A 26,509-nucleotide genomic window follows, 5' to 3' on the forward strand; every position below is an offset into this window, starting at 1 on the left:
TAGCTGGGTGTGGTGGTGCGCACCTGTAGTGGCTGAGGCAGGAGAATCACTTGAACCCAGGAGGCGGAGGTTGCAGTGAACCAAGATCGCACCACTGCACTCCAGTCTGAGCGACAGTGAGACTTCATCTCAAAAAAAAAAAAGATAATGTTGATACTTATGAAAAATAAAACTGATCTAAAGACATGAACAGATATTTCACAAAAGAAGATATCTACCGTCTTCTTAATAATAAGTTAATAGTAATAGGTTAATAAGTACATAGGAAGGTGTTGGGCATCACTGGTCATTAGAGAAATGTAAATTGAAAACATGATGAGTTATCACCCCACACCCACTCGCATAATTTCTTGAAAAGATACAGACAGTACCAAATGCTGGTAAGGATGTGGAGAAACCAGAACATTCATAAATTGCTGGTGGGCATCTATACATCCACTGTGGAATACAGTTTGGTAGTTTCTTAGAAGACTAAACATAAAGTGCCTACAACGTAGCAATTTTATTCTTAAGAATCATCCAAGAGAAATGAAAATATGTGGCCCCAAAAAAACTCATACATGAGTGTTCATATTTGCATTATTCATAAGAACCCCAAAGTGGAAATAATTCTAAATGTCCATCAACTAGTGAATATATAAATAAGATATAGCATCTATGTACAATTTGGAATACTATTCAATAATCAGAAGGAATGGGCTATTAATACATTGCTACAGCATGGATGAACGTCAAAAATACTCTGCTAAGCTAAAGAATCCAGTCACAAAAGAATACATAGAGTATTATTCCTATTGTGTGAAATGTCCAGAACAAAGCAAATTTATGGAGATGGAAAGTATACCAGTGGTTTATTGGAGAAAGAGATGAACTGCAAATAGACTCAAAGGAAATTTTTGGCTAATGAAAACTTTCAAACTGGATTGTGGTGATGGTTGCATCTTCATTTAACTTAATTTATTAATTTGTTCATTAACAATCATTCACTTTACAATAAGTGAATTTTATGGCACGCAAATCCTCCCTGAGAGCTGTAAAGTAATAGTGCTCAAAGCATAGTGCTTAAATCCTGTCTTTTAGGATTTAGGACATTTTTTTTTGTTTTGTTTTTTGTCTTTTTTTTTTTTTTTTTTTTTTTGAGACGGAGTTTCGCTCATGTTACCCAGGCTGGAGTGCAATGGCGCAATCTCGGCTCACCGCAACCTCCGCCTCCCGGGTTCAGGCAATTCTCCTGCCTCAGCCTCCTGAGTAGCTGGGACTACAGGCACGCGCCACCATGCCCAGCTAATTTTTTGTAGTTTTAGTAGAGACGGGGTTTCACCATGTTGACCAGGATGGTCTCGATCTCTTGACCTCGTGATCCACCCGCCTCGGCCTCCCAAAGTGCTGGGATTACAGGCTTGAGCCACCGCGCCCGTCCTTAGGACATTTTTTTTTCCCCTACATATATAACTTTACCTATTTGACCACTAGTTTCTAGTCTCTTTTTCATTTATTGTATTTTTCTTTTCTTCTTAAATTCCAAGTGAGGTTTATACTTTTCTCCTCAATACTTAATTCAGAAGAGGGAGGATTTTTAATTGGCTGCTGTGGTTTAATGCTAATTCTTCTCAAATGAGAATTGGATTCAATGAGCCATTAAGATCTCTCTCTTCCAGCCTTGGGTACATCTGCTCTCTCTCTCTCTCTCTTTCTCTTTCTCTCTTTTTCCTATTTGAAAATAAGCTCGTGATCCTAATGGTAGAATATGTATCCGTTCTTTGGACCACCTACACATCAAAATGTGCTGACATTTGAAATACGACAAAATCATACTTAGCAATATAGCATTCCCATGACGTCATTGGGTCTCCACTGGATGCCGGCATGTTCAGAAAGTGACTCAGGAGGATGTTTCAGTGGTACCGGAGGAGAATTGGTCTTATGTGAAGATTCAAAAATACACAGGGAGGGAGGTCATTCAGGGGGCCGAGGGGGCCCTCTTCACTGCTCCAAAAGGCCCCATTTTGGGCTGTTTTCGAAGATATCACATCAACTTCATCAGTTCCGAGTTCTGAGAGAAGGTGTCTGTGTCTCTTTCCAGTCCTGACCTTTTTAAATATCTTCCTCAGATCTGAAAATGCTTAGCATGGGGAAAAAGTGCCTTCAAAGTCATTTTATGTTATCACTATTGTTAATGTTTTTCTCTCTGGAAATTTGAGAAAAAACTTAAGTAGCCAAACATATCAGAATATTTAGCAATGCTTTAAAAAATAATCTCTCATTTTGGTAAATTTGGACGTGTGAAATCTAACTGCATCTTCATAAAATCTCAGGATCCTCTCTTACACATAATGTAAACACTCAGGCAGAACAAAGCGAACAAATTGAAGAGAAATGCAGGGGCATGGGTAAGGAAGATGTGGCATGTGTGTTTATAGTTTTCTCCTAGTCAGTTTCTCCAGCAGATTTCAGTCCTCACATGAGAATTCTTCCTGGATTGAGTAGTGCTTTGTCTTACTTGCGTCAGCTTCAAACCAACTGAAGTTCTCAGCATCATTGGAAAGAAGCAGTGGAGGTCAGAGTGAGTTTATGTGGCCAAGAGCTAGCGGGGAGAAGCTTCCCTAGACAGCTGCAGCCACGCTCGTGGGGCCTGAGGAGTCAGCCTGTGCTCCCCTCTTCAAAGCTGCCACTGTAAGATCACTTTCTTCCTTTAAAGCTAATGCCATAATTGCTACCACCATCTCATGTTCCGAAGACAGTGATGGACCAAAAAACCGAGACTTTGTCTGTTTTTCCTATGGCCCTGGGAAAATAACTTTTCGTAGCTTACTTAGGATAAGTCTCTTGATTTGATTTCATTTATATTTTCTATTGTTAGAGTTTCATTTTTCATGTACATGGAACCAAGGTGAGGGTGGCCCTCACTCTCGGGCCGTGCGGTGCTGGGTCAGTGCCTGAGTGTGACCAAGCATCTCAAATGCTGCAGCCTAGGCACCCACTTGCCTCCCCTACCCCTTCCCTAAAACTATGTCATAATGTACTGCTGGCCTGAAACAGGCACATCCATGGGATTTTGAGATACACTCGTTTTTTTTTTTTTCTTTTTAGAGACAGGATCTCTGTATCACTCAGGCAGGGATGCTGTGATGTGATCATACAACAGTATCCTCAAACTCCTGGCCTCAAGCAGTCTTCCTGCCTCAGCCTCCCCAGTGCCAATAGCTGAGACTATTGGCACGTACCACCATGCCAGTCTAATTTTATTTTTCTGTAGAGATGAGATCTTGTTATGTTGCCCAGGCACTAGATTCCTACAGTTTGGTGGTATTAGAAATGCCCTGGGCAGTGACAGCAGCGAGGCATACACAGAGGCTCTGGTCTTTTCCATGAAGTGCGTGGTAGAGGGACTGGCATCTCGGGAAGAAAGGAAAGGAAGAAGTTCTCAGTGTTTGACTGTGGTCACTATTTGCTGAACCCCTTTCCTCTGGTCTGAATGTCTATGTTCCCCTAAAATTAATATACTAAAATCCTAAGCCCCAAGGTGATGGCAGTAAGAGGTGGGGCCTTTGGGAGGTAGGTAGATCATGAAGGCAGAGCCCTCATGAAAGGCTTTAGTGTCCTTGTGAAAGAGGTCACAGAGAGCTGCCTTGCTTCTTCCACCCTGAGGACACCATGAGAAAGTGCCATCTCTGAGCCAGCAGCCCTCACCAGACATGGAATCTGCAGGGGCTGTGATCTTGGCCTCACCAGCCTCCAGAACTGTGAGAGACAAATCTTTATTGTTTGTAAGCTACCCAGCCTATAGTATTTTGTTATAGCAGTCCAGATGGACTAAGACACCCTCTAATCCTCTGTTGTTTGAGCCATAAAGCAAGGAGTCTGAACTAGAAGATACCCAAAGATAGTGCAAAAACCTGATTATAACAAGCTCTGACAGTGTTGACAGTTATCGCTGGTATTCAGGACTAAATGCTAATCACATTTACATTCAATTGTAGCATTACGTAATGATCTGCTAGGAACTATATTATTAATTATCATTGCCTGCTTAATAAAGCATTTGCCAGATTTTAAAATTATGTAATAGACTGATTAAAGTTGGAAATACGCAGCAATCTGAACTTCTTTCACCCCAGCTCCAAATTCCGCTTTCTCTCATGGTTGATTGTGTTGTAAATGCTACAAGCATTACATTAATAATCCAATTAATTGGATTGTTTGTCCCTCTTTTTGCTTTGTTTGGAGTCAGATTTTATGCTTATAGGCTGGGCGTGGTGGCTCATGCCTGTAATCCCAGCCCTTTGGGAGGCCAAGGCAGGAGGATTGCTTAAGGCCAGGAATTCAAAACCAGCCTGGGCAACATAGCAAGGGGCTATTTCTACAAAAAGTTTTAAAAAATTAGGCAAGTATGATTGCTTGTACCTATAGTCCCAGCTACTCAGGAGGCTGAGACAAGAGGATTGCTTGAGCCAGGAGTTCCAGGCTGCACTGAGCTGTGATTGCACTACTGTACTCCAGCCTGAGCCACAGAGGGAGACCTTGTTACACTTATGGCATGGATTTTCCTTCCCATTACTCCCTAGGATGGAATGCTTGTTCATACTGTCGAAGTGAAAGACGGTCAAATCCTTCTCAGACATGGTCTCATGTAAGTCCTACAACCTGGAGTGCATTGTGGGTACAGAAGTTGGGCAGGGAGTCAAGGACCCGGAGTGGGGGACATTTTGTAAAATTAGAAAATGCTAGAACCCGATGTCCTAAGTGTTTTAAAGCAGCATATATGAGATAATGTATGTGAAATGGCTGGTGGTGGAAAAGTGCTCTGCAGACACAGAGCATTATGCAGAGTCATACGGACCTAGACCAAGACTTAATTTTGACCTAGCTTTGAGTCTTGTCTGCCACTATTTAGGTGTGTGAATCATTTTTTCTCATCTGTAAACAGTGTAATAATAATGTCTATGTTACTGAGAGGATTAAATAATATGTAGACAGCCCTAGATTAATGTTAGGTTGACAGGTCTTCCTTGACTTAACAATCTGCTGTTTTAATTCTCTCATGAAATTAAGCAGTGATTTCCTGGGTCTGAATTTACTATTTGTATTCACTAGTTCTAGGTAGTAAATCTAGCTATGGACTGTCTATTCTGGACACTGCTCAGAATTCAGCGTGCATGAAGACAAGGTCTCTCACAGCATATTTAATCAGTTATTGTCTCACAAAAGAAGCAATTGATACACCATTCACAATGTTTTTAAACCTATATAAAGAGTCATTGATTCAGAATATTTGCTCTCCATGTGAAAATGTGGTGGTTTCCATGGAGACCACCCTGCTGACTGTTCTGTGATCACTCACTAGCCTTAATTATACACTGGAATTGACAGAGATCCTTCAAAGCTGTCTCCATAACAACGCTTCCTTGTGGGTAACATGACCACCATCCCTGACCATGTTTCCCATATAGGAGTTTCCCTCAAGAGGCAAGTCAGCTGGTAAATTTCAGCCTCTTTGATGTATCCTTAGGAAGCTCTCTTAGCGGCCTAGGAATTTTTCTGAGTTTCAACTACCTATCTCTCCTGCTATTTTTCCAGGTTTCAGGAGCTTGAGTGAAGGTAGTGGCAGGGTCTAACGTCTTTCTTCAGTGACATATTGACATGTGTCTTGATCTATTGCCACAATATTGAACTAAGAAGGAGACTTGGTTATGTTAGTGTAAACTAGATAAAATTAAACCTGTTTGAAATATACGATGAACTCATGAAAGTGTTGTCAACAGATGTTATTCAGGTTCCACATTTAGAATTTTAGAATGTCTCCAAGACCTTTCGTAAAATTCTCAATGTTTCTGGTGGAATTAAGAGAAAAAGATGAATTTCTTTTAATGTGGAATCACACAGATTTCATGACTTCTAAATAACGTAGATATTTTTAACCCTTCACTAATTTTTTGAGATACATTTGTAGGGAAGTTTCAAGACTTAACATTGAATCATACCTTGAACTTCTGAGGAGGTGACAAGTAAACAAATCTCTCATATTCTGTAATCATAGTTCTTATAGGTTCAATTTCTGTACTCTCTCTCTCTCTCTCTCTCTCTCTCTCTCTCGACTACAGGGGAAAGCCTGTAATTATGTTTACAAAGCTCATCACACTTTGCTCTCACTAGCTCAAGTCTATGCTGAACAGAGTTGATTCTCTTCATTTTTCTACTTTGTCTTCTATTACTACTGTTGTTTCTTTCTTTCTTTCTTTTGAGATGGAATCTAGCTCTGTCACCAGGCTGGAGCACCGTGGCATGATCTTGACTCACTGCAACCTCTGCCTCCTGGGTTCAAGCGATTCTCCTGGCTCAACCTCCCAAGTAGCTGGGACTACAGGTGTGCACCACCATGCCCAGCTAATTTTTGTATTTTTAGTAGAGACGGGGTTTCACCATGTTAGCCAGGTTGGTCTCTATCTCCTGACCTCATGATCCCCCTGCCTTGGCCTCCCAAAGTGCTGGGATTACAGGCGTGAGCCACCGCGCCCCGCCTGTTATTTCTTTCTTTCTAGTCATCCTTGCCTTCTCATCCTGATTGCCGCTATCTCTCAGGTGGGGAGCCTGTTACTGTCTTTCTCCACCCCCTGGATGGGGAATGGTAATCACAAAAGAAGGGCTCGTCTCCCCAGTTCACTGTTTGAGGTTCTTCCCATCTTAGCTGCTCACTTCTTCCCATCACATTTCAAAGCTCCTTTCAGATATAACTTCCTGATAGCAGTTTAGCATTCCTTTTCTTCCTTCGGTTGTTATTCAACACCTTCATATGTTCTGGAAGGGTCTGATGAAAATACACTGTTAAACCACATGAAGCTGTACAGTAATGTAACTTTTATGTTGAAAGAGCGTACTTAAAAAAATCTAATTATGGCTGTTACCTAATTAAATCATTTTTCTTTTTCACTGTCTCAGCAGCTATGGCAATGAGAATAATTTTTCATGGAAAATTAAAACCTAGAGGCGGCAGCATAATTTCCTTTGCAGACTGTAGCTCAACAATAATAACAGCATGTCTGATGTCTTTCCATGACATCACTGATGAGGCGACAGGAACATGAAGTGGCAAGTTTGGGAGCTGCCATTCACATGGAAACAGCCAGCCAAGAAGTTAGTTATCTGGGAATTGTTTGTTTATGAACAAGGTTTCCCGGAGGGAATGTGGGAGGGGAAATACAGTTTTAGATTCAGGAAAATTTTTAAATTCCATTTCCTATTGTCAGAATAATTCATAGATAAATGAGTGCTATGAGTGAACAGTTTGCTATTTTGAATAAGGTTCTCGGTTTTTTTTTTTTTTTTTTTTTTCATTTCCAGTTATGTTGTCTTCATTTTTTCTGGGCTATTTTTAGTGCCTTTGATCATCACAATCTTCTGTGTTGCAAAAATATGATAACAATTCTGTTTCACAACTTCTGACCTGAATGAATTTGCACATTTATCATTTGTTCATTTACTGAGGAGATGTCTTTACTTTCTGCAAATTTTCTGACTCTAAGGTTTTTATGGGTGCCGTTAGATAATTTAAAAGAAAAAAGAAAAAGAAAGTCGTTTCTGCAACATAAAGACCAGTTAATTGGGAACATTTGCAAGGCCTCCTCGAGGGGATGAATTGATGTGTGCCTGGCTTATTGTAGGATGGTATTGAATAAACACATGTGGAGTGAGTGCTCTCTCATAAACTGATTTTATTCTGCACACCTTTGCACTCCCATCAGAAACAGAGAAAGATGGAATTCTGCATGTGTCTCGTAAAGTAACTTCATCTCCCCATAGTCTTGTGATATACCCATTCCTTCCTTTCCTTGTGCCATTTATTCTGTTGGGGCTTGCTTTTCTTTGTGAAGACCCTCTGTGTGTATCCCTAAAACTAAGTTCCCTAGGGTGTGGCCGAACATAGGGCAATTAGCAAAGAGCATGTCAGGTTCTGCGGGTGCCCAAACCAGAGGGCAGACCATGGCCAGGACCGACGGCCTATGTCGGTGGAGTGACTGCCCAGATGAAGCAGCTCTTGGGAAATTTGAAGGAGCAAACTTTTTTATGGTAAAGCCAAGTTTGGATGCATCGATGATAGAATGGCATGACATGTAGCTTTGAAAGATTGTTTAGCAGATATTGACTTGTTGCAGTTTTGTGAAAATAACTGTTCTGTTACATTGTGCCTTTGAGACATCTTGGTGGCCTGATACCCGGAGGCCTCCTCACACTTGTTTTCCTGTTCTATTTCCCAAACGTGGAATTTGTGTAAAGTGTAGTCATTTGCCCATTTTTTACTGTGCAAAATTGCTCTCCTCTTTCAAAAAGTAGTCCAAACTTGCTTTTTCTCCTTCTTGCTTTCTTTTTTTTTTTTTTTTTTTTTTTTGAAACAGTCTCACTCTGTCACCAAGACTGGAGTGCAGTGGTTCGATCTAAGCTCACTGCAATCTCCTCCTCCTGATTCAAGAGATTCTCCTGCCTCAGCCTCCTGAGTAGCTGGGACTACAGGCCTGCGCCACCATGTCCAGTTAATTTTTGTATTTTTTTTTAGTAGAGATGGGGCTTCACCATGTTGGCCAGGCTGGTCTCGAACTCCAGACCTCAAGTGATCCACCTGCCTCAACCTCCCAAAGTGCTGGGATTACAGTCATGAGCCACTGCCTCCGGCCCTTTTTCCCCTTCTTGACTCTACACTGGCAGTTTGCACTAACCTGGTTGTTTTTTAGGTGAAGATTTTTGGTGTTGCTTTTTTTGGGTATAAGTAGACTGTGTCTAATTTTAAGGCCAGACAGTGAAGTATGAGCAAATGGTGCTTGTTTATAGGACTCCAAAATAGCCAGTCAAGTATGCAACAAGAAAAGTTTTTAAGTCAATAACTAATTGCTTTGTATCATGTGAATACAACTAACCCTGAGACTGAATTTGTAATTTTGGTTCTTTCTGAGCAGTTTGACAGAAGAAGGGTTGTTGGGGAGGATCGTGTGGGGAACAGGGACGCCCTGGCTACATTTCCATGTCAGTCCTCTAGTGTGGGCTCCGGGGTGGGGCGGGGTGGGGTGGGGTGCGGCTTGCTGCACAGGGAGCAGGCCCAGGGTTTCATCTGTGTTCTAGAAGAATTTTGTCTTGTTTCTTTCCTGCCTCACCCTCAGGCCGTTATTTCCTACTTGGAGCTTTGTGTGTTTTCTGCACTATTTCCAGTGTGGTTACAGTTGGCCTTGAATATAGTAGGTGATTAGTCAAGATTTGATAAATCAAATGTCCACCACTTTCTCTTTTCTCCCTGTCAGGAGAAGTAAAGGAAAACAGAAAAGTAATAATAATCAGGTAACTGTACTTCCCAGCAATCCACCTGCTGTATCAGCCTGTGAGCCCAAGGAAGGCAGGACACATCTTAAGGTTGCATCCCCAACATCTAGCAGAGCACCCAGAGGCATAATTTGAATTGCAAAAGATTTGGTGACTTTTACAATACTTTCAAAATTTGTCGTCCACATGGAATTAAGAGCCATTGTTTTCAAGTCTCAGATTAGTCCTTAGTGCAGTGACTGCCCCTCCCCCTCCAGAAAAGAACAGAAGAATTTACTTTTTCACCCAATGTTAGACTTATCCTCTTGAAATTCGAAGTCTTCAGTTTCAGTGATGCAGTCACCTGTTGCTACCTCTGCCTGCAAAGGGAGGGTTTGTTATCTGTGAAAACATTTTTTTTTCCTTCAGTTGGGAGTAGGAGTATTCTCATAACTGCAGGCCTTGCATTCCTGCCTCTGCCTTAGAAATTTCACTGGGAGCAGTGTTGATCTGATTATTCCAAATTGCCAAACATTTGCTGCCATTGGGCTGTGCCATGCAGTGGACTTTACTTCCTCTGTGCACTCTTAAAATGTCAGGATAAGGGAGTGCAATGCTTTGGCAGTTATTAAATCTCATCTTTCATTGGAGTATGCTATATACGTTCTGTCCTTCACAGATAGAGTTCACTTTGAAGCACTGGCAGAGTGCCTTATTTTATCCCCCACCTGCAGTTAACTGGCCTGGTATTGAGCCCATGGGCAGTGACAGTAGATGCATCTTTGGGTTATTGAGCTACTGCTGTATGAACCACCCAGGTCTGATCAGTCCTGATTGTTTGAAGCCTGTATCTTCTATGAAGTCAGCCATGCTTATTACTATTTTCCTCAAGTTATAGTTGGGCTGTTTAAGAGTGTTTAAGAATCACATAATATATAACCTGGTTCCAATACTCATGCTTTTAGTGAAGGTTTCTTTTACCCTGAACATTTTTTTCATGTTGCCTTGTACAAACATGTTATGTCAGCTCACGCCTGTCATCCCAGTGCTTTGGGAGACGAGTGTGAGAGGATCGTTTGAGGCCAGGAGTTTGAGAGCAGCCTAGGCAACATAGTGAGACCTCGTCTTTACAAAAAAAGAAAAAAATTTGTTAATAGCCAGGTGTAGTGGTGCGTGCCTGTGCTCCTAGCTCTTTCAGAGGCTGAGGTGGGAGGATTGCTTGAGCCCAGGAGTTCAAGACTGCAGTGAGTTATGATCACTCCACTGCACTCTACCCTGGGCAACAGAGCAAGACTCCATCTCAAAAAACAAAACAAAACAAAACATGTTCAAGCAAATCCATGGCAGCTTTATTCATAATAGCAGCTAACTGGAGGAAATAGTCCATAAATTTCACCTGTTTGTACAATGGAATCCTCACCGCAGCAGGAAAGGGCACGTAGCCACAGAGGGGATTCGGGATGGGTAAATGGATTGGAAGGAGCCTTCGGTGCTTGGTGCGGTGCTGGGAAGGGCTGGTATCTCTGTCCAGGTGGCAGCTGTGCAGGAGCTAAGGGTGTAAACGTTCAGCGAGCCATGTGCTTGAGATTCCTGTGCCTCACACACTACACGGTATTTATGTTTTACTTCAGTTTTAAAAATTGGATGTTCCCAGCTACTCGGGAGGCTGAGGCAGGAGAATCATTTGAACCTGGGAGGTGGAGGTTGCAATGAGCCAAGATCACATCATTGCACTCCAGCCTGGGTGACAGGGGAACACTCTGTCTAAAAAAAAAAAAAAAAAAACCAGATGTGGATGCTGTAATGCTGCCTCGTTCAGAAAGCAGAGCCCCACGTGCTGAACGTGCCCTCCTGTTTGTTGACCGCTGAGAGGACAAACAGGCCTGGCAGCTTCCCAGGCAGACCCCTGGGGCCTCTTGCTTTGTGTTGTTCCCAGGTGGTGGTGGAGCAGGGCGGTTTCACCTGCCGGGAAAAGGACACCTCTTTCTGGGCGGTGCCCACCGTTTCTCCTGAACATCGTGGTTGGAGAGGGTTTCTAGCAGATCTTGAGCTCGGTGCCAAGGTAAAGAAGGTGAGCTCAGACTTCCCAGTAGCATTGCAGAAGCGTTTCTTGTTCTGGTTTTGCCCCACAGGTGTGGATCGTGCCCCGTCAGGCACGCTCTTCCTTCAGGGGCCGTGACTAATTATGGAAAACGGCACAGCTGCCGCTCTCAGACCGTGAGATTTAACCGAGTGAATGCTGTTGCTCCGGGGCTCTGCCTCTCGCTGGACACTCCCGCTGGGCTGGGACCTCCCGAGTAGCTGGAATGACAGGTGTGGGCCAACACGTCTGGCTAATTTTTCAATTTCTTATAGAGATGGGGTCTCGCTAGTTGCCCAGACTGCCCTTGGGCCTTTTCTGAAAGGCTCCATGTTGGTGAGTCTCCTCTCATGTGGGTGCTGCTTGAATGGCTGAGTCTGACTGTGATGGGGGTGAGCAGTCTCCTAGGGCACCATTACAGCATCCACATCCAATTTCTTTTTTGAGACAGTTTTCCGCTGTCACCCGGGCTGGAGTGCAATGGCATGATCTCAGCTCACTGCAACCTCCGCCTTCTGGGTTCAAATGATTCTCCTGCCTTAGCCTCCCAAGTAGCTGGGTGCTTGTGTTTGGACCCCCTCACCCCACGCTTTGCTGCTGTTGCAGTTTTCTCTACAATTAACTGTACATATAGAAAACCCTCCAGGAAACTGGGAGGCTGATGGAGACTAATGGAGAACAGAGAAATGGAAGGGAAGTAGGTTGTCATATAAGCCAGAAAAACTCACTCTGCAGCTCGGGCAGAGCAGAGCCGCTGTCACGGTGCACCTTAGGGACACCTGCAGCCCAACCATCTGGAGAGCTGGATGCCAGCCGCCCCAAGACATGAGCTGGCATGGGCCGGGGTGTGGGAATGCAGATGGCATGGTTCCCTGGTCAGGGTCTGAATTTCCGGTGGGTATTTAACTGTAAGCATATTCACCATTATTGAAATAAATAACTTTCCCCTTAACTTGTGTCTTTAATTTTTTTTTTTTTTTTCAGACAGAGTCTCATTCCGTCACCCAGGATGGAGTACAGTGGCACAATCTCTGCTCACTGCAACCTCCACCTCCCCGGTTCAAGTGATTCTCCTGCCTCAGACTCCCAAGTAGCTGGAACTATAGGCATGCGCCACCATACCCAGCTAATTTTTTGTATTTTTAGTAGAGACGGGGTTTCACCATGTTAGCCAGGTTGGTCTCTATCTCCTGACCTCATGATCCCTCCGCCTTGGCCTCCCAAAGTGCTAGGATTACAGGCATGAGCCACCATGCCCAGCTACCATGTCTTTAATTTTGACCCATGACATCTCTAGAAAATAACCTTAGAAACCATTTAGTCACTCTCTTCATTTTTAAAAGTTCAAAAGGCTAATTTATAGAAAAGGTAGAAAGTAAATGAAAAGGAAAAGAAAAGCTTATGGGACTCTTATTTTAGAGTATATTCTTCTGTGGGAATTTTTTTATACACGCATTCCTGGATTTGTCTATCTGTTTTTTACAGAAATGGGATTGTTCTTCAGGCCTCTTGGGTTTCTATGTAGCAGTATGGGAATATTTTCCCCTTCTCGGGATGGATGAGGAAATGGAGGCCCAGCCAGATGATTGACTTGCTCACACAGTGCCAGGGCTCACCTGGAGAGGTGGGCTCGCACAGCTGCCCAGTCCTGAGGCTTCTTGCCCTCATAAAGGCCTGAGAAGGCAGCTGCGGGGCCGAGGCTGGGGGGTGGCACCAGGCTTTTCAGTGACCATGGGCCTTGAACACAGTGCCTGACATGCAACAGGCCTTTGATCAAGGAGAGAAATGAATGAGGCGGGGCACAGTGGCTCACGCATGTAATCCCAGCACTTTGGAAGGCAGATCGCTTGGGCCTAGGGAATCGAGGCTGCCGTAAGCTATGATTGTGCTACTGTGCTCCAGCCTGGGTGACAGGGTGAAACCCTTTCTCAAAAAAAAGAGAAATGAATGAAAGGCACTGGCTGTACTGGTGGAGGCCTCATTCCCGCCCTCCCTGTCCTGGTGCCTGGGTCCGGGCAGTTTGTTTTCACCAGCTGCCTTGCTCTCCTTGCCAGCCGCACACTTCCAAAGCCTTGTGGTGGTCTCAAAAGCCTCCAGTGTTCAGTTTGCAGAAAAGGCAGTGTATTCTCTCCGGCAGCTGTATGATGACTGTTACCCACTGTACACACTGTAGCGGCTAAAATCCCAGCGGTACGGCTGAGTTCTGATTTTATAAACATGTGATGGAGCCCAGAGGCTTGCCAGGTGAGGGGGGCCAAGGGGCAAACCTGGGCTTCACACATGGCTGATAGGGAGCTCTTAGCCAAACTCTCAGAGTTAATTCATTGAATTTTTTCGGTCGTGTCTTTTTCTGTGAAATATCTCAATGACTTTCTACACTTAAAAATATGTTTTCTCTTTGACCCAGTACTTCAACCTGTGGGAACTTATCATTTAGATAAATTTCCATAAGTATAAAATGGCATATGTGACTGGGCAGGTGGCTCACGTCTATAATCCCAGCACCTTGGGAGGCCAAGGCAGGTGGATCACCTGAGGTCAGGAATTTGAGACCAGCCTGGCCAACGTGGTGAAACCCCATCTCTACTAAACTACAAAAATTAGCTGGGTGTGGTGGCGTATGCCTGTAGTCCCAGCTACTCAGGAGGCTGAGGCAGGAGAATTGCTTGAACCCAGGAGGTGGAGGTTGTAGTGAGTTGAGATCATGTCACTGTACTCCAGCCTGGGCGACAGAGTGAGACTCCATCTCAAAAAAGAAAAAAAAAAAAAAAGCGGGGGGATAAGTGCAGGGTTATAATTCAGCAATGTTTCTAAGAGCAGAGGATGGAAACAATCCTGGTGTCCATCACTAGGGGCCTGTGCTCTGTCTGGCCAGTGGATACTGTAGAAGAAGAAATTGAGTACACTCTCTGTGTGCTGCCAGGGAAAGATCCCCAAGATACAGTCCTTGACTTCCGATGGTTTGTCTCACTGCGATGGATTTATTGGGGTGTAACCCCGTTGTAAGTTGAGGATTATCTGAATTACTAAGTGAAAAATGTAACTGTATGTGTACTGTGCTAGCTTTTGTATAAAAAGAAAAAGAAACAAACTCAGGCTGAATTCATATTCACTTACATGTGCATAAAGAAACTTGAATACATAAGAAACATGACGGCGGGAAATGAGAACTGAGCAGACGGTAGCTAGGCGGGAGGGAGATGCTTCGCTGTGTATTGAGTCTTACAGTTTTGTTTTCAGAACATGATTGTCTCACCTATAAAAGTAAAATTGGAAAAATAAAATAGGCTTCAATATGCTACCCCCAAAATACCATGAAAATGGTTAGTTACATCTTCGTTTTACAAAGTGTAAACCTGGTTACAAGAACCAGTTACAAAGGTGTAACTCTTACTGAATCAGAAAGAGTTGATTGGTCGCTAGAAACTGTATCGGAAGGGAAGATGATAGGAATGGCAATGAGGTGGGTCTCCTTGGGGGAGAGAGCAGTGTCCATGGTATGGCAACCTCCTGAGTTGGAGGACGTGGCCTCTGAGTCCACTCGGAAAGAGGGCTGCTCCCTGCACATGGGCTTTGTTTGGTTCTGGTCTGTCTGAAAAGCAGTCGTGAGCACCTTTGACAGTGACATGGATCCCGCAGCCTGAGTCCTGCTATATCATGGAAGAGGGACTAGATGCTTTGTCCTGAGCACATGCTCAGTCAGTGACCACTGGAAACATGGCAGGGCCACCAGGCATATTGCCGCCCCCTAGCATTTGGGAGATAGCCACACAATCTGCAAATCACATTTTGCTGTAGAGATGAATAAACCGAGTTACTAAGGGGTGCTGCAAGGGGATTGATTCTGAAATGCATACTCCTTGCCTTCAGAAAATGTATGTGTGCCCTGTCCACAGACTTTAAGAGTTCTTTATGAAAAGTAGCCACTGATGGGCATTATGTTCTTCTCGGTAGAGGACACTTGACAGGCTCCTGGCTGTACCCAGACTCGGGGTTGGGGGGTGTGTAGCACGTCAGCAGCCGACATTCCTTTTGTGTGTGGGACCATGGAAAGGAGACAATTCAGATTTCTTTCTTTTCTTTTCTTTTCTTTTTTGAGGGAGTCTCTCTCTGTCACTCAGGCTGGAGTGCAGTGACACGATCTTGGCTCACTGCAACCTCTGCCTCCTGGACTCAAGTGATTCTCCTGCCTCAGCCTCCCAAGTAGCTGGGATTACAGGCACATACCACCATGCCCAGCTAATTTTTGTATTTTTAGTAGAGACAGAGTTTCACCGTGTTGGCCAGGCTGATCTCAAACTCAAGTGATCCGCCTGCCTCAGCCTCCCAAAGTGCTGGGATTACCGGCGTGAGCCACCGTGCCTGGCCACACAATTCAGATTTCTATATTTTTAGCTTTCATAAAGAGGGGTACCACATTGGAGGGGACGAGATAACACATTTCTTTACTCTGGATCTTTACACTGGGGCTTGTGGCAGCTGACGGATTTATTAAGTTAAAGGCTGTCTGCTTTCTTTGGAACATATGCTTGAATGTCTGTAACAACATGTTCATTTTAAACTTAGAAGATAGATTAACATTGAATGGCTTCTCCCAAGCACTGGTTTACCAGAATCTTAGGGACACTCAGTGTGCAACTCACGCACCTTCTTCGCTTTGGCTGCCAGGAATCATGCAGCCACACTCTGAGCCCCGCCCATGCATGGTGGCTGCCCTGGTGTGGATTTTGTCCTGGCTTCCCTCTGCCTTCTTCTCCTTGGTTTCCCTTTTCCTTCATGTTTCTTATCTACTTCTAATTGATATTCTGAGTCTGAATTAATCCATCTTTTTAAGTTTCTTGAAAATTCTCACTGGAACAAGTCAGGAAATGAGTAAAATCCCCTTCCCCTTCAAAGAAAGGTAATAAAGGAAAGAACAAAATTCAGTCCCTGAGAAATACTTTCTAGATGGTCCCTTTATTTTATAGAGGAACCTGAAATACAGAGAGGGGGATGGGTCTGCCTGAGGTTATTCAGCCAGTTTGTGACCCAGCCAGGGAGCACCCAGGACCCTCCCTGCCGGCTCACGGGGTTGGGAGAAGCTCTCTTGGCATCCATACGGAGGACTGCCTCTGGTCTCCTGATAAAACTGCATGCCTAATCTTCCTGGGACCAGCTGCCCCTCTTCTTTAAATAAATAGGATTATCCATGGAACTTTTAAAATACCTTGCTAGGAAAAAGGGGTTTTAAACTATCGATTTTTTCACTATCTTTAGTTTTCCTTTGGCTTCCACAGTGGCCTTTAATCCACCGCACCCGTGGCATTCCAGTTAACATTCAGTGGCAGAGTGTGCTGGGCTCGTTCATGCTGTTCCTTCTCTGTAGAACACCCTTCCCACCCTTGCTCCCCTGGTAATTCCTGTTTGCCCTTCATGCTTAGCACAGGACTCCGCCCTAATTTGAGGTTTGCTCCCATAACATTCAGAGTCTGTCCATGTCTTAGCACTTACCCTATGATAACATTGACATTTTTGCTTTAGCTAACCTAGCGTGGGGTGTTACCAGGGCAGAGTTTACTTTTCATGTCACCTCTCTGGTGCCCTATGTGGTGCTCAGTGAACACAATTTGGCCTCAGCTTCATCCCAGCAAAAACCCAAAGCCCTTTTCCTTTTTCACTTCTAATTCAATAAAAGCGTCTTCTGAAACATTCAGCCTTTTTAAACAAACTTTCATTTTTTTAAACTCTCCAAGAAAGCAAAGGAGCGTGTCTTAGCTTGATTGCCATGACAAAATATCACAGACTGGGTGGCTTACACAATAGAAATTTACTTTCTCACAGTTCTGGAGGCTGCAATGTCCAAGAATCAGCCAAGAGCAGGGTGCCAGCAGGGTGGATGTCATGTGAGAGCTCCCTCCTGGGGTTTCAGATGGCTGCCTTCTCCCTGTGCGCTCACATGAACTCTTCTTTGTGCACCTGGGGGAGCTGGGAGGAGAACAACCTGTGATCTCTTTTTATTTATTTATGTTTTCTGGTTTCTTTCTTTCTTTCTTTCTTTCTTTTTTTTTTTTTTTTGAGGCCCTCCGTCCACCAGGCTGGAGTGCAGTGGTGTGATCTTGGCTCACTTCAATGTCTGCCTCCTGGGTTCAACTGATTCTCCTGCCTCAGCCTCCCAAGTAGCTGGGACTACAGCCTGTGTAACCATGGGGGGCTAATTTTTGTAGTTTAATAAAGATGGGGATTCACCATGTTGGCCAGGCTGGTCTCTAACTCCTGACCTCATATGATCCACCTGCCTTGGCTTCCCAAAGTGCTGGGATTACAGGCATGAGCCACTGCGCCCGGCCTCTGGTCTTTTTTAATAAGGGCATGAATCTCACGGTGAGGGCCCCACACTCATGACCTCATCTAAACTAAATCGTCTCCCAAAGGCCATATCCCCAAATACTACCACGTTGGGGGTTGGGCTTCAATGTATGAATTATGGACAATTCAGTCCATGGCAAATAGGTTGTGTGGCAGAGCTGGAAGGTCTTCATGGCTTATGTAAACCTATTGTGCAAGTTTGTACTTTTCTAAGAAGTTCTCACTCTCTGGTCAAGTGAAACTGAGTGTGGCCAGACTTGGAGCCAGGGTCCAGTCCTTTATGTCACGTAGAGGGCTCACTTCTTCCAGCTGATGCTCTTCAGGAAGTGTTGGGCAAAAGGAAGGAGGCAAGTGAAAAGCAGGCAATGGGGTTTTACCTAATGAGCACCACGTCTCCTCCCTTTGAATGTTGCAAGAAAGTGTCGGGGTCTAGGGTCTGGATATTTCTCTTTTGGCAGGTCTATTCTTTCGCCTCCATTATTGCTAAATGTAACTGTAGTGTAAGTTGAAGTTATTGTTATATCAAAAGGAGATAGACAAATCCTTGCAGCCTCGGAGTAAGCATAATTATGGTGCTTTTATTGAAAGCTCCTTTGAGCTTAAATTCATGCACTTTCTAAAAATAGTCTGCAGAGATTAGATCTATGCTTTGAGTAAATCAAAACAACTTAGAAAACAAAAACATCTTAACCACATGCCCTTCCCTTCCACAAGCACATATCTAGTTCTGCTTCACTTGGGAGACTAGTAGAACTTTTTAGCTAGCAAGACAAAAGTTTGAAAAATAACTGGCACAAATCCATCATTCTAACAGCATGTCTGACAGTGGATGAGTATGTTTACCAAGTTAAGTGAAACCAAGAAGTGAAAAGTACTAGAATGGGGAATTAAGAGACTCCATACCAGGTTGTCACTGATTTGAGTTTGAAGAAAAATTAGGGACGTCTCAAATTCTCCATTTGTCTTCTACAATTGGGCGTTCTAAGTATGTTGACATTACTTCGCCTTTTATTACTACTTGGAAAAGAAAATACTTGGCAAGTTTATAGCCCATCGTTTTTTTGTTTTTGGAGCCGGAGTTTCACTCTTGTTATCCAGGCTGTAGTGCAACGGTGCAATCTCCACTCACTGCAACCTCCGCCTCCCAGGTTCAAGTGATTCTCCTGCCTCAGACTCCCAAGTAGCTGAGACTACAGGTGTGCACCGCCATGCCCAGCTTATTTTGATTTTTAGTAAAGATATGGTTTCTCCATGTTGGTCAGGCTGGTCTCAAAATCCCAGCCGCAGATGATCTGCCCACCTTGGCCTCCCAAAGTGCTGGGATTACAGGCATGAGTCACCATGCCCAGCTAGCCCATCTATTTAAAGAAAATTATAGTAGCAAATAAAACAAAGAAACAATATAATCAAGTATTTGAGGACAAGCTGAAGTGGAACGCCCAAAGAGAAAGATGGAGGAAGAAGTCCTCCAAAGGTTCTGTGAAATATACTTCAGCAGACATGATATGAATATGGCCTTCTGAGAAATATAAGTACCAGAGAAAAGTCGGACATCCAACCCAGGGAAGAGCTAACACCTTTAGCACAGCTGTGTCAGGAAGATTTCAATTCCAAACGGCCCACATGTCCCTGAAGCTATGTCTTTGTTAAACAGTTCAGAGTTTCGGTACTTGAATTCTACTACCCACTCCGCCTCCCTTCTTGGGATGTATAAGTCAAGAGAGCATATGGACAAAGAATAGTCAGTGAAAAACAAAGCTGAGTTAAACAAAAAACACTCAACCCTGGCTGGGAAGCAGAGACTTTCTCCTCCCTATGCAAGGCACGGCTTCCTTTCCATCCTTCTCTTCCCTAAACCACAGCACGTGGAGACAGAGTCGAGAGAACATTATAGCATGGATTCAAGAGGAGAGACTGTGTGGAGTCTGTCCTGCCTTTAAGTATTAGAGTCCTACTGACTAGTGTAAAATAAATGTACAATCAGATAAACAATTATTCTCCTTGGGATGAACTTGGAAGAGAATTAAAGGATAGAAGAGAAGGCAGAAGAGTTTCCTCCTCCGTGGGCAGAGAAGGAATTGTGAGGGGAGGGAGCTGAATATTCCCCTCGCCTCCAGCCTGCCATAATCATTACCATCAGTTATGCTGTATCTGAAGAGAAAAAGACTGAGCCCAAGTTCTGTTGCCCCAGGCTGGCGTATGTAAAAACCTAGGCTACGATTTTTTTAAGCTAATTAAAATTGTCAGGATGAGTTAATAAGATTGTTGCTGAATGAGAAGTTGTTCAGAACAGATAAAAAAGCCAGCTGGGTGTGCTGGTTCACACGTGTAATCCCAGCACTTTGGGAGGCCAAGGTAGATGGATTGTTTGAGCCCAGGAGTTCAAGACCAGCCTGGCCAACATGGTGAAACCCATCTCTACAAAAAATACAAAAATTAGCCAGCTGTGGTGACACATGCCTGTAGTCCCAGCCACTCAGGAGGCTGAGATGGATAATCAGTTGAGCCTGGGAGGCAGAGGCTGCGGTGAGCTGCGATTGCATCACTATACTCCAGCCTAGGCAACAGAGTGAGAGCCTGTCTCAAACCAAAACAAAACAAAAAAGTCTGGGCGTGGTGGCTCGCACCTATAATCCCAGCACTTTGGTAGGCCCAGGCAGGCAGATCCCCTGAGGTCAGGAGTTTGAGACCAGCCTGACCAACATGGAGAAATCCCATCTCTACTAAAAATACAAAAATTAGTCTGGTGTGGTGGCACATGCCTATAATCTCAGCTACATGGGAGGCTGAGGCAGGAGAATCACTTGAACCCGGGAGGTGGAGGTTGCAGTGAGCCAAGATTCTGCCATTGCACTCCAGCCTGGGCAAAAAAAGAAAAACAAAACCAAAAAAAAAAAAAAAAAAAAAAAAAAAGACTCGCTTTATGTCATGATGGCATCCAGTGGCTCTAGGAAAATAGTGGCTGGCCTATCCTGGTTTGAAAACAAGTAGCATAGACCACAGACCACCTCTCTGGATCTGTTTTTGCATGTATATAAGAAAGGGAAACCTAGCTCAGAGTAGAATGTTGTACCTTGTGATAGGCCAGTATCTCAATGGAAACAACTGGGGAAAAACAAATAGATAGCAAAAATCATATTTTAAAGAAAATTGGAGAGCTGTTAAGCAAATTTCCAAAGAGAGAAGAATCCTTCCTAGGTATACTGAGTAACCAAGCTGTTTTCTTAATGGTAAGGGCAGGGAAGGAGAATAGTTGTTGATTCTGGGTGTGGGCTAAGGATCTGGCTTGGTCCAAAAAGACGAAATATTAGGGAAAGAGAAACTAGCAGAGTGCAGGCAGTCATATTGAACTGGTTTGATGGACTGGAAACTAGAGTAGCCCCGAAGGAAGCCTAGTTTTTCCCCTGAGGCATTTGCTGAGTTCGGGGTGGTGCAGGAGGCTACACGTTTGGAAACTCACAGTCTAGAGGTATTTAGGAGACAAAATCTGGCTAGAAGGAAGAGACTGCAGCAAAAGCACATGTCTTCCCCTCAAGACAGTTGCCACATGTTGAACCTGCACAGATGGGAGGCTAAAAAGCTAAGAAAGGCAGACCTTTTATGGATGAGGAGACAGAGATCCACCAAGCTCTTAAACGTGAGTCTGGGAGACTTACAGCTCAGGGACTAGCTAAAATCGACGTGGGCTAAGTTACTAGAGCTGCAGCCTTCCTGAGTCACTCAGTCCCTGGTTTGACTGAGCTCATCACCCTATTAGAGGGAAAGGAGAACACTTCCTGGATGAAGCTATCCTCTGGAGCATCTACATTTTCTACACAATGTCCAGCATGTAATCAAAGATGTAGGCATGTAAATAGGCAGGAAGGTATAACTGATAATCAAGTGGGGAGAAATAATAGGAACAGAACTACAGATGATGCAGATACTGAAATTAGCAATAACAAACATAACTGGATAGTATGTTAAAGAAAATAGAGGAAAAGATGGATAAAATAATGAGAAAATCCAGTGCAAGATTAGAATCTGTTTTTATAAAATCAAATAGGTATTATAGAATTGAAAAATTCATCTGGAATTAATAGTTTATTGGATGGTCTAAGAGCACACTGGGTACAATGTAGCAGGATTGGTGAACTCAAGGTCAGTAGAAAATATTCAAAGTGAAACACAAAGAGGAAAAAAGGCTGGAAAGAACAGAACAGAGCACAAGGGACACAGAGGAAATGTTCCTAAGATCTAATATTTGTAATTGTAATTCTAGAAGAACAGGAGAGAGAGACTGGACAGAAGCAGTATTTGAAGGGATATGGGCTGAGAATTTTCCACAACTATTGACTGTCATAATACAAATAAAACCATACTTAGGTATATGTACTCAAACTATCAAATTTATCTTTGAAAACAAACAATAAATTTAAAAATCTTAAAATCAACTAGAGAAAAAGGACACGACCTTAAATTGAAGAAGCAACCATAAAGCCAGTGGCCGACTTTTTACCTGAAACAGTGAGTACCCATAGACAATGAAATGACATCTTTACTTTATTTTATGCATATGACCCTTGACTGCAGGAATGACATCTTTAAAGTGCTGAAATAGACCAGGCTCGGTGGCTCACACCTGTAATCCCAGCACTTTTGGAGGCCAAGGTGAGCGGATTGCCTGAGGTCAGGAGTTCGAGACCAGCCTGGTCAGCATGGTGAAACCTCATCTAAAATCCAGAAATATAAAATACAAAATACAAAATTTAGCTGGGCATGGTGGCATGTGCCTGTAGGCCCAGCTACTCGAGAGACAAAGGCAGGAGAATTGCCTGAACCTGGGAGGTAGAGGTTGCAGTGAGCTGAGATCATGCCATTGTACTCCAGTCTGGGTAACAGAGCAGGAGACTCCATCTCAAAATGAAAGGAAAGAAATGGGGTGGGGGGGGAGAAGAAGGAAGGAAGGAAGGACGGAAGGAAGGAGCTGATAGAGCAGAGAGAAAGAAAGAGAGTGTGAAAGAAAGAGAAAGGGAGGGAGGAGGGAAGGAAGGAAGGAAAGAGAGAAAGGAAGGGAGGGAGAGAAAGAGCTGACAAAGTAAGGGGAGAGATTAGGTCATCTCAACACTACATTTCCTTCTTACTCTAAATAACTGGTCACCAACCTCTTCAAAATTACAATGAAGGCTAGGTGCAGTGCCTCACACCTGTAATCCCAGCACTTTGGGAGGCCAACGTGGGTGGATCACTTGAGGTAAGGAGTTCAAGACCAGCCTAGTCAACATGATGAAACCCAGTCTCTACTAAAAATATAAACATTAGCCAGGTGGGTTGGTGTGCACCTGTGATCCCAGCTGCTTGGGAGGCTGAGGCAGGAGAATCGCTTGAACCCAGGATGCAGAGGTTGCAGTGAGCTTGGGTGACAAAGCAAGACTGTGTCTCAAAAAAAAAAAAAATTACTATGAAGAATTTGAAGAATTCCTACATAAAGTTGCTAGACTCTTTTACTAAATATATTAATACATCCTTATTAGATCTAATCCTCAAATTTCTGCTGAATCACATCATCATATCCCATAGATGGATTCATATCACATAGCATGATATTGGCTTCTTCCTAACATCCCATTAGAAACTCATTATAAATCAAGGGTGATAGTACATAATTTGGATTGATCATGTTGTAAAGTAAAATATAAGTGTTTGAAGATAGAATAAATGAATGGTTCTGTGAAAAGGAAGCTGTGGTATATCAGTATGATACATGGATAGTGTTAATTAAGATGTTGGATGACATAGTGACTTAGAATTCCTTGCTACATAAAATATGACCATGGCACACACCAAAAGCACAAGCAACAAAAGAAAATAGAGATAAAGTGGAGTTCGTCAAAATTAAAAACTGCTGAGCTGCAAAGTACACCACCAAGAAAGTGAAACGAAAACCCACAAAGAAATCACATAGCTGATATGGGACTCATCTCTACAACACATAAAGAACTCTTACACCTCAATAATTTTTAAAAACCCCAATTTTTAAAATGGGCAAGGGACCTAGACAGCTCTGCAAAGAAGATGAACAACTGGCCAATGAGCCCGTGGAAAAAATGCTCAGTGTCATTTGTCACCAGGGAAATACAAACCAAAACCACAGTGAGGTGTCCCTTCACACCCACTAGGATGGTGACAATTAAAAAGAAAGATAGCCAGGATGCGAAGAAACTGAAACCTTCTTTGTATACATTTAAAATTTTCTATGATAAAAGACATATGGCTGTGCGCAGTGGCTCATGCCTGTAATCCCAGCACTTTGGGAGGCCGAAGCAGGTGGGTCACTTGAGGTCAGGAGTTCGAGACCAGCCTGGCCAACATGGTGAAACCTGTACTCCACTAAAAATACAAAAATTAGCCAGGCGTGGTGGTGTATGCCTGTAATCCCAGCTACTCAGGAGGCTGAGGCAGTAGAATCACTCGAACCCAGGAGGCAGATGTTGCAGTGAGCAGTGATTGGCCACTGCAGTCCAGCCTGGGCAACAAAGCGAGACTCTGCCTGAAAAAAAAAAAAGAGAAAAGAAACATAAAAAGACAAAGTGTACCTGATCTACAATGGTAGAACTACAGATCTTTGGAGGGGAGGGAAGATAAAGTAGTTGTATGGGGGCACAAGTGACACGGATGCTATTCCTTGGTTACATACATGTATTCACTCTGTAATCATCCATTAAGATTTACATGAGTGCTTTTTTTTTTTTTTTTTTTTTTTGTAGATGAAGTCTCACTCTGTTACCTAGGCTGGAGTGCAGTGGTGTGATCTTGGCTCACTGCAACCTCCACCTCCTGGGTTCAGCCTCCCAAGTAGCTGGGATTACAGGTGCCCACCACCACACCCTGCTAATTTTTTGTGTTTTTGGTAGAGACAGGGTTTCACTATGTTGGCCAAGCTGGTCTTGAACTCCTGACCCCGTGATCCACCCACCTCGGCGTCCCAAAGTGCTGGGCTTATAGGCTTGAGTCACATGAATACTTTTCGCATGTATTTCTGTATGCATAGTATATATCACTGAAAGCTTAAATATTCCATATTTGCACACAAAAAAATGGAACCCTCACACACTGCTGGTGGGGATGTAAAATGGTGCAGTAAATACCTGCAGTGATGATGGGATGATGGGAAGAGTGGATCGTAGTGTCTTGTTTCACCAGGTTCTGGATTATTTCATTGATGCTATGAAGTGGTTTTGTGATGTTTGGCAGTTTTGCAGATACTTTTACTCAAATTAGTAATACAGCAATAATCAGTGATTCAATCCTATCTTCATATGAGAATTACAAGGGGATCTTTTTAAAAATGCTAAACGCTGGGCTTCAGTCTAGGAAATTTTTATTTAATTGACATGGAACAGAATATTAGTGGGGGGTGTGTGTGTGTATGTGTATGTGTGTGTTTAACTTCTCACAGGATTCTAGATGTGCCATCAGGGCTGAAAACTGCTGAGCCAGGATTAAGCAGATGCTGTTTAGTAGATCAGGGATGGAACCCGAGGTTCTGCAGTTCGTGCAAACTCCCAGGTTCGTTGCTGATGCTGCTTGTCTGTGACTGCACTTCGCATGGCAGATGGAAGAAAGCTATCTGTTGTTCTGCTTGCCAGCACTTTCCATACCTTCCTCCGGTAATATATTCCTTCCTTCTTCCAACCATGAAGTTCCAGAGTGAGCTTCCATATTCTTATATGATGCTGCCTCCCAGGCCATAGTCAGTTGGTCCAGGAGCCAATCAGAATCTTCCCTGGCATTTTGGGACTAGAATCCAGAGAGATCTAGTCTTAGATCCACTCTATGAAGTTCTTTCTAACTCCGTGGAGGGAATTGGTCAAGGATAAGAGGCAGAGAGCATGTCCCAGTGGTTCTCAAGTCCTTGGTTTCAGTTTTCCCAAACACATGAAAAATGATTAAAAAACAAAAGAGAGTTGTGATATATATATCGCAATACTGGATATATATAACCTTAGGGGTTATATTACCAGCTCTGATTATCTTGTGCAGAAACATTTATCAGGTCCTTATCACATGCAGGTCTCTATTGCTAGCCCCTGAACATTCAAAGATGAATAGCACACGCCCTGACTGGGAGAAGACCACACATTGCAGTAGAGTGTGGCACGCGCAATGGCCAGGGGTTGTGGGAGCTCTGGGAGGAAGTGCTTGATCCAGTTGAGTGTATGGATGGGGGCCAGGTTCAGTAAAAGTTTTCTCAAGATGGATTTTCAAATGGTGAGTAGAAATTATGTAGGCGGGCCTATGAAATTTTTCCAGGCAGACAGAACTTGCTGAGCAAAAGCATGATGGTAAGAAAATGTTTGAAAAATTGCAACCCCTTTAAAAGGGAGGTATGTGGCTGCAACTGGGCTGAAGAAGCAGGCAAGGGAGAGCGCTGTATACATCACTTTTTTTTTTTTTTTTTTTGAGACGGAGTTTCACTCATGTTACCCAGGCTGGAGTGCAATGGCGTGATCTCGGCTCACTGCAACCTCCACCTCCTGGGTTCAGGCAATTCTCCTGCCTCAGCCTCCTGAGTAGCTGGGATTACAGGCACGCGCCACCATGCCCAGCTAATTTTTTGTATTTTTAGTAGAGACGGGGTTTCACCATGTTGACCAGGATGGTCTCGATCTCTTGACCTTGTGATCCACCCGCCTCGGCCTCCCAAAGTGCTGTGATTACAGGCTTGAGCCACCGCGCCCGGCCCACTTTTTTTTTAAGAGTCATATGCATTTTAAAATCAAGAGAACAATAAACCTAAATCTCTGATTCTCTCCCAAATAC

General features: G+C 43.7%; 1 protein-coding gene across 7 annotated transcripts in view; it reads left to right on the top strand.

Moving 5' to 3' along the window:
• TMEM241 (transmembrane protein 241) overlaps positions 1-26,509 on the top strand; it is a 135,797-nt gene that overhangs the window by 89,522 nt on the left and 19,766 nt on the right. For 5 of the 7 annotated variants that reach the window (XM_032293201.1, XM_032293202.1, XM_032293206.1 and 2 more), the window contains one exon: positions 11,219-12,344. The exons of 1 other annotated variant lie outside the window; for it this stretch is intronic. In XM_032293201.1, the coding sequence (XP_032149092.1) occupies positions 11,219-11,461 (243 nt within the window). In that variant the 3' untranslated portion in view covers positions 11,462-12,344. Of the gene's footprint in view, positions 1-4,565; positions 6,283-11,218; positions 12,345-26,509 lie in introns of those variants that run through there. One more of the 7 variants, XM_032293207.1, reaches the window with a different exon arrangement.

Source organism: Sapajus apella, unplaced genomic scaffold, assembly GCF_009761245.1.
Source record: "Sapajus apella isolate SASKATOON/1434 unplaced genomic scaffold, GSC_monkey_1.0 scaffold29, whole genome shotgun sequence".
Lineage (NCBI taxonomy): Eukaryota > Metazoa > Chordata > Mammalia > Primates > Cebidae > Sapajus > Sapajus apella.